At 35.0% G+C, this 8,613-nt stretch overlaps 1 protein-coding gene across 7 annotated transcripts; it reads left to right on the plus strand.

Moving 5' to 3' along the window:
* The first annotated feature begins 1,522 nt into the window (after nt 1-1,522).
* On the plus strand, nt 1,523-7,291 carry LOC132033773 (sulfate transporter 1.3-like). 7 transcript variants are annotated; one of them, XM_059423846.1, is made up of 15 exons: nt 1,523-1,974; nt 2,144-2,228; nt 3,565-3,919; nt 4,015-4,063; nt 4,147-4,354; nt 4,464-4,638; nt 4,737-4,802; nt 4,884-4,997; nt 5,127-5,243; nt 5,330-5,456; nt 5,584-5,870; nt 5,963-6,153; nt 6,298-6,383; nt 6,496-6,572; nt 6,685-7,291. In XM_059423846.1, exons 3-15 carry the CDS (start codon nt 3,590-3,592, stop codon nt 6,829-6,831), a joined length of 1,974 nt encoding a protein of 657 aa, XP_059279829.1. In that variant the 5' UTR covers nt 1,523-1,974; nt 2,144-2,228; nt 3,565-3,589; the 3' UTR covers nt 6,832-7,291. The 7 variants fall into 7 exon arrangements, with proteins under 7 accessions (XP_059279829.1, XP_059279826.1, XP_059279831.1 ...); XM_059423843.1 differs by having other exon boundaries at nt 2,174-2,228; XM_059423848.1 differs by having other exon boundaries at nt 2,174-2,228; nt 3,590-3,919.
* The last annotated feature ends 1,322 nt before the right edge of the window (nt 7,292-8,613 follow it).

Genomic DNA, 8,613 nt, shown 5'->3' on the forward strand with positions numbered 1-8,613 from the left:
TACATATTAATAGGGGAGAAAGAAATAAGAAGATGTACTGTAGCAAAAAAAAAAAATAAGAAGCAAAAGGAAAAGCAGAAGAGCAGTAAACTTTGTCTGAACTTGCTTAAATTGGCTACTAATTAAATATTTTTGAAAAGTTGAATGTAAATTCAATGAGAGTGTTCAATAAGCTACTCGCCTGGTGCAATTGCTACCATTTGGAAAGACAAAAACAAAAGAAACTGAAGTGTCGCAGCAAGATATTGAAAATCAGCTGGAAGTGTTCAGTTCCTAACCGGATTACAAGTTGAAAACCGAGACCCCGGTTAAGAATGAAAGAATACTTACGAGTTGCAAATTAGCTGACGGCTTAGTTTTGTTATTGAAAGATAAGTGGAAGATGTTGAATTTTGGTCGGATGATGAGGCCGAAACTTGCATATTGCCTGAATATTTTTGCACATGTTCATCCTTGATAACTTTAAAATTTACGTTGTTACTTTTGTTTTGACATGTTCATAGTGTGGAAGTCTCTGAAGAGCATAAAGTCGGAGCTCTTGAACCTAAACGATGAAGAGATTGAGAACTTACTGTCAGGCTATCCTGCATTGGAGATTATGGAATTATATAATGTTCAGGGTTTTACTCGGCTTGAAATTAATTCCTTCAAATTAAAGAGACTGAATTTGAATGAATTTTTTTTTTTTTTGCATCAAATGGACGAGATCATTCCTCACAAATTATTGCCTTGTATTCTCAGCATTTGGAATTGTGATCTTCATGATCTCAAAGTGTAGGCTTGTAGATTTAGCCTTCTTAAGACGAGCATTTTTATTTTTTTTTGAGAAACTGACATAAATAGTCGCCCATCAAAATAATACATAACAAAGGTATATTTTTAATATATTAATGCATAATATATACTTTCTTTTTACATAGTGATGTACTATAATTTTTTGTATATTTGACTTGTGAATGTAATTCTTTTTAGACGACCAATCAAATGTGTAACTCATCCTATTTTTGTGGGTTACCCCATTTTGAGACAATTATTTACTAAATGAACCCTTTATTATTTCTCTTGGATTTAGATGTTCTAGACTACGCTATAAAAATCCAGTGTAGTTATTATTTTTCTTAATTGATATGAAAAGAACTAAAGCGACAGTTAAAATGGAATAGGAGGAGTATACCGTTAGACGACAATCTAATATTTTACCAATTCCAAAAATTAAATTTACGGAGCTTTTAAAAATAAAGACAAAAAGCTAAAAAAGAAACATTTGTGTAAATCAGCGTGATAAAAGTGGGCTGAAAGGTCCACAGTGGTAAGAGCCCAAATCCGGGTCCACAATAAACTTCTCATTTTTCTTTTCTTTTTTTCCAGAAAAAAAAAACATTAGACTTTTCAAACACAAGAATTTGGTCAAGTACTCAAAGTTTATGAACATGGACAGTAACACAGTTAAGATTCAGAAAACACATAGGCCCTACACTTAGGGAAATTAATACCGCGAACCGCTGGGAACTGACTTCCAAAAAAGTAGTTGCACATATACTACTTCCTCGTTATATTCCCCACATTTTTACCTCTTGACCTCAAACAAGAAAAACAGACAACATCTCCTTTTATTTTACCTTATTGTTTTCTTGTTTACAAAATCTTCCAACTCATCAATAAAATACACCATTACACTCAAAAACCATTTTTTTCCTACACATGCATTCATCTGGGCATCTTTGTTGATCCCTACATTTTCTTGTTAACCGAACAAAAGACTGAAAATTGCAACATTTTTCATTTGGGTTTCTATCCCTTAGTTTCATACATTGAACCTAGACATGATATGAGATTGTTACTTAATTGGATTCTTGATCTGAAGGGTCTTTTGATTCTTCAAGTGTACTTTTCTGATTTTGGAATCATTGGAATTCTTTTTTGATGCCCAGAATTAAAGTACGAGGACCATCGAACGTGCGAACAAAAAGCTAGGTAGTTACTTAATCTCAGTGTCTCTCTCTATGCCTGTCCTTTTCATGATATCCTCTAGAAGTACCTTTCATTGTTTATTAATGTTATTAATCAGCACCTTAATTTTAAGCCTTAGCACCTTAATTTTAAGCCTTTCTTTAGTTTCTTGTTTGTTTAATTAGTTTAGTAGGTCTTTTTGGCTCTGCATGGACTATGATAGGTACTAATGTGCCATTCCATTATCAGTGGCATAAAGAAATGCCGTACAAAGTGAGGTTAGAATCTGGCTTTAGTCCCTTGACAAATGAAAAGAAAATGTTTAGTGAAAATCTTGAGTTTTATTAATTTCATTTCACTAAATTTTGTTTAGGATTATATTTTTACCAGTTCCCAATTTCTAGTTATGAGTGAACAGTGAGAAAAAAAAATAGGTGGAGTAACATAGTAGTCAGTGACATTGATGGAACCATTATACTAAGATTTGTCCTTTTTCTCTTTTCTAACAGATAAACTGGGGAAAGTTAAAATGTAGCAGTACTAGTAAACTTTCCACTTCCTGTTCTTTTTATATTTCTCTTTTTTTCTTCTTCTTTGGAAAGTGGGTTGGGAACTGGATTTTAGTGATTATGATTTATTTTGTCCTTGTTTTGGAATTTAACTTTTTTCCTTCATAAAGCAAAGAAGAAAGAGGGTCGGGATCAGCATGGAGAGTATAGATGAAAAAATGGGTGTAATTTAAGCTAAGAAATTCATCATGCAATTAATAATTTGCAATATAATTGCAGAAATAGCTTGTCACCAACAGAACTATTTTGTACTTTGTTCTTTCTTTATGTGTATTCCTGCTTATATATTAGTTTATGCAAAAATTCAGCTAACTTGAAAATGATAAGGTGTAAAAGGACCTTTCTAAACTGTCCACATCAAGTGGATTTTCCTTTTTATGCTTCTTTTTCTAATATAAATAGAGAAACATCACAAGCTTTGAAGTTTTGTATCCTTCCGTTTGAAAAATTATGCACTAAGCTCTCGCTATGCACGGGATTCAGAGAAGGACTGGACCACACTGTGTCTATGTATTGCTAAATACTTATCGAAAAGATAATATAGCTTGAAATTTTAGCTGTTATGTTTTCACTTTTTGCTGTTCTTTGTAGAAATAAATAAAATAATGGCAGTCATTAAAATTTCCAAATTTTCATTGTAAATAAATCAATGGTTGTGGACATCCATTTTCAGTTAGATAAAGTATAAAATGGTTTCCTTTTAGCTTCCAACACCTGTATATAAGTGTCAAGCAAGAACTCTCCATATACTCTAAATTCAAGAAGGTTTCGAAGTTATTTTAAAGTAATATAGATCTCCTTTAGTTTCTGCTTGTGTGTCATTTGAAATGGTATGTAGTGTATTGTCATCGATCCTTCTTTATGGCCTTGATTGTTTTTTCCAGCATCTTTCTCTTATTAGTTTCTCAGTTTTAGTTTAGTGTTGAATACCAGCTTTTATGAGGCGTCAAATGCATTTTGTTGATTTGGCTCAATGACAAGCTTCTCTTGGGACTTAGTATTTCTCTTACTGTGTATTAAAAATTATATTAACTCTGCCTTACAGGTGAATTAGCCCATTCTAATCTCAGATGGGTCAATCTAGCGTTGAGGCAATAGAAACAAAAGAAATGGACTACCGAAGTTTATCATCCTCAGAACACGAACAAGCACCATATATGCACAAGGTTGGAGTCCCACCGAAACAGAACCTATTCGATGAATTTAAGACCACTATAAAGGAAACATTGTTTTCAGATGATCCTCTACGTCCCTTTAAGGATCAACCAAGGTCTCGGAAGTTTTTGCTTGGTTTGCAGGCTGTATTTCCCATATTAGATTGGGGTAAAAGCTATAATGTTTCCAAGTTCAGAGGCGATCTTATTGCTGGTCTGACTATTGCAAGTCTCTGCATTCCTCAGGTATAGAGCATTTACATATTACTTGTGTAAATCAAACGAAGAAGTTTGGACTTTTATGTTTGATGAGTTTGACCATATTGCAACTGGTGTAACAGGACATTGGATATTCAAAGCTCGCAAACTTAGCTCCTCAGTATGGACTCTGTAAGTGTCCTGCTTCTTATTTAGTACATTTAGTATAGTATTAAAAAGCCCTTTTTCATACTTGGTATTCTTAAATTTGCCAGACTCGAGTTTTGTTCCGCCTTTGGTTTATGCCTTCATGGGTAGCTCGAGAGATATAGCCATAGGACCTGTTGCTGTTGTATCACTCTTACTAGGGTCTCTGCTCAGCAATGAAATCGATCCAACTACAAATCCAATCGAATATCGGAGGCTTGCATTTACAGCTACTTTTTTTGCTGGCATTACCCAAGCAACTCTTGGAATCTTAAGGTACATAAGAATTGCCAATATTAATAGCTTATAGTTGATGCAATGCTTTCTTTTTCCTTTCTTACTTGCCAACAGACGACTAGCTTATATTGCTTTGCTTCCTTTTCAGATTGGGATTCTTAATCGACTTCCTATCACATGCTGCTGTTGTTGGTTTCATGGGTGGTGCGGCCATTACAATTGCCCTCCAGCAACTTAAAGGTTTTCTGGGCATCAAGAAGTTTACTAAGGAAACTGATATCATTTCGGTTATGAAATCAGTATGGCGTTCAGCCCACCATGGAGTAAGTTTTTTTGTCCATAGAGGCATCCTCCTAAGAGGCTTTATCTGCATAAACGATAATAATGGCACCCTTTTTTGTTTGGTTCAAAATATTTGCAGTGGAACTGGCCGACAATTCTCATTGGAGCAACATTTTTAACTTTCCTTTTGTTCGCAAAGTACAGCGTAAGACTTCTAACTTTTGTCTATAACTGAACCTATACTTTGTAGCTTTTCGTTGATTCTTATATTATTTTTGAAAATCAGGGAAAGAAGAACAAAAAGCTCTTTTGGATACCTGCAATTGCTCCTCTGATATCTGTCATTCTTTCCACCTTCTTTGTCTACATAACACATGCTGAAAAACATGGAGTCGAGATTGTAAGTGCTTATGTTTGTTGCTTCTTGATGTCGTTTAACTTTTACCATGATAAGTTTCTGGTATCATTTATAGTAACTCGAACCAACTAATGAAATAACTTTCATGCATTTCTGTAATGACCTTATCAGGTGAGACATATTGAGAAAGGAATTAATCCTCCTTCTGTCGGTGAAATATATTTCACCGGTGATTATCTCTTAAAAGGGCTTAGGATTGGTATTGTAGCTGGCATGATAGCATTGACGGTAAGAAAATTGATTAGTCAAACGTTGAAACAGGATATTTTAGGTTCTACTACTCAATTGATGTGCTTCTACCTTCTCATTCATAGGAAGCTGTTGCAATTGGAAGAACATTTGCTTCAATGAAGGACTATCAGTTGGATGGAAACAAAGAAATGGTGGCACTTGGAACAATGAACGTTGTTGGCTCAATGACATCGTGCTATGTGACAACAGGTACACAAAAACAAATAAAGTACTAATTAAACTTATAATATTTAACAATCACTTCAAATCAAATGTTGATTGATCTGTTAATGTGTTTCATCATTATCTTATGTTTTATATTAATTTGCTCTTGCAGGATCCTTCTCTCGTTCAGCAGTAAATTACATGGCCGGCTGCCAAACTGCAGTTTCCAACATTGTTATGTCTTTTGTTGTGTTCCTGACGTTGTTGTTCATAACCCCTCTTTTTGAGTACACTCCGAATGCAATTCTTTCTGCCATTATTATCTCTGCTGTCATTGGATTAGTAGACTACGAAGCAACAATTTTGATTTGGAAGATCGACAAATTTGATTTTGTTGCTTGCATGGGAGCATTTTTTGGTGTGGTTTTCGCCTCTGTTGAGATTGGTCTTATAATTGCTGTAAGTATTTCTCTCAACAAGGCTTAACCATTTAATTAGGGGCAACCGCGATAGTTCAATGATTGAATCTCGTTGTCTTTATTATTAAATAGGTCTCCATATCATTTGCTAAGATTCTCCTCCAAGTCACAAGGCCACGAACAGCTATTCTTGGCAAGATCCCTAGGACAAATGTATATAGGAACATTCAACAATATCCCGAAGCAACACAAGTTCCCGGTGTACTAATTGTGAGAGTCGATTCTGCTATCTACTTTTCAAATTCTAACTACATGAGAGAGAGGTAAGACATTATTTCTTTTATCATTAATAGGGGTTGATATGATGTTATTTCAGTTTTCAACTGATACCATGATAACATGTATTAATTCTGGCTTCATATTGGCCAAAAGGGTCTCTAATTCATGAGAATGAACTGGTTTTCCAGGCTATTAAGATGGCTAACGGATGAGGATGAGCAACTAGAATCCGTTGGCCTTCCTAAAATTCGGTTCTTGATTGTTGACATGTCACGTAAGTGGAGAAAATGATTACATTTTCCTTTACAATTTTCAAGCAATATGGTATACCACACTTATTTGGATTAGTGTCACTTATCTCATGTTTTTCCACTTACTCGTTGCAGCTGTGACTGACATTGACACTAGCGGCATCCATGCCTTAGAAGAGTTGCACAGAAGCCTACATAAGAGAGAAGTTCAGGTAAGGTTCATAAACCTGATAATCTAACTCGGAAAATAGTATGTGAACTAAAAATAAAATCGGACATGTGCCTGGAAATCTTACCCTTTTGTGTGTGCATGTGTATGAACAGCTAGTTCTCTCGAATCCTGGAAGAGTAGTGATTGACAAGCTGCATGCATCTAATTTTGTGAGTCAAATCGGTGAGGACAGGATCTTTCTCACTGTAGCAGATGCCGTGCTGACCTGTTCCTCAAAGTCCCCTGAAGAAGTAGTCTAATTGTAAATGTAATACAACCATGGAAACTCACCTATGCTTGGACGTCCAGACATACCCGAGAGAAGTAGTCTAACATCGACTCGGAGAAAGAAAAATCAGCCAGACATAGCCGACAGAACGAACTTGCATATACTATTAATGTAGAGTGAATAAATTAAAAGAGGAACCTTGGGAAACTGATGGCATTGGAATTTAGTAGCAGAAAATGATTCATAAGCTAGCCAATTGTGCTTATAATGCGGTTGTTGGGCTGTTAAAGTTGTTTGTATGTTAGCTTTGTTAGCTACCTTTTGGATTGTATAGTTCAAAACTCTCTTCTCAATGAGGGTTTGCTGAAATTAAGCAGTGTTGAACTTACCAGGAATGAATGTGATTCCAGTATACCATTCACCAAGGTTATAAAGAGGTATATGTGTGTGTGCGTGTATATCAATGAATCAATTAATTAACTGTGGCTCAATCCAAATTTAATTGGAGTTAGTTGTATGAATCCATTGTAAAGCTTACATTCTATTCAAGTATATTTCATTCAAACACGAACAGATTTGTCTTTTAACGCAAATTAAGGTTTATCTAGTATTAGTAGTTCTCTACATCTATTAAAAAATAAAAGTTTAGGCATACAATAACCAGGCTAAAAGACTTTTTAATATTTAGCCATACTTGTTCATGTTTAAGTTCTCGTTGGGAAGATGGATGAGTTGCAAGCTTGCAATATATCCTACGAGTGATGTGTTAACATTAATGACCTTATTATTACAAAAAACAAAAACAAAAAACAAAAAGAAAAACAAAAGTGACTTTAGTACATACTTTCCATGATTTTGATGATCATTAAGAAAAGCCAATTTTGGACAATCACAATAGTGGATCTGGAACTCGTTAGAAATATAGCCCACCGCTGGCCAGATCTAAATTCGAAGTAATGGAAAAGTGTTAAAAGGGACAACTAATTAATGGGGAAAACTAGATCTCCAAATTCGATAAACTAAGTATTTTAATTAGTACAAAATTGTTCTATTTGCAGGCATGTGGAGTAAGTATTTGGGGTGTATTTGGTAGGAAGGAAAATGTTTTCGCGGACAATATGTGTCTTTTTAGTTATTTTCTTGTGTCTGATAAGTAAGTAGAGCATATTTCCTAAATATTTGTATATAATTTAGGTAAACACTATGAGGGATGAAGTGCAACATAAGTGTAGAGGGTGTGGGTGTGGGTGTGGGTGTGGTGGGGATGGGGGCTATGGAGGGGTGAGGTGGGTTGAAGGGTGGAGAAAGTCAATAAATGTGGAATGTCAATGGTGGAACTTGTTTTCCCTATTTTCACTATGAAAGTCATTTTACTCATCTATAAGGTATTGAGATTAATGCAAAGTCTTTAATTGTTGGAGTAATGTAACTTCTTTGAATGAATGAATTCCTTTCATTCTTGAGAAACTCCTGATCTCTGTTAATGCGTTTTTCGTTGAATTGATGAATAACTCATTCACGATAACTCATGCTATTAAACATCAATAACCGATGTATTGATTTTTGTAATAACGTATTGTTTGTAAATGCTACGCATTAGCATTTCCCTATAAATTGAAGACCTTTGAGAACATATCAACACACCAAAAAAATATCCTTTTTCTTTATCCTTTTTGTTTCCTCTAAAAATCTGGGCAATTGTATTTTGTGCAAAATACTCCAACTTCCCGACCACGAGTACACGTTTACGGAAGAGCGTAGGAGCGACTCGCGTGAACGATTTGTACGGTGTAGGGCCGAAAATCGCTGGCCG

Source organism: Lycium ferocissimum, chromosome 10, assembly GCF_029784015.1.
Source record: "Lycium ferocissimum isolate CSIRO_LF1 chromosome 10, AGI_CSIRO_Lferr_CH_V1, whole genome shotgun sequence".
In the NCBI taxonomy this organism is placed as follows: domain Eukaryota; kingdom Viridiplantae; phylum Streptophyta; class Magnoliopsida; order Solanales; family Solanaceae; genus Lycium; species Lycium ferocissimum.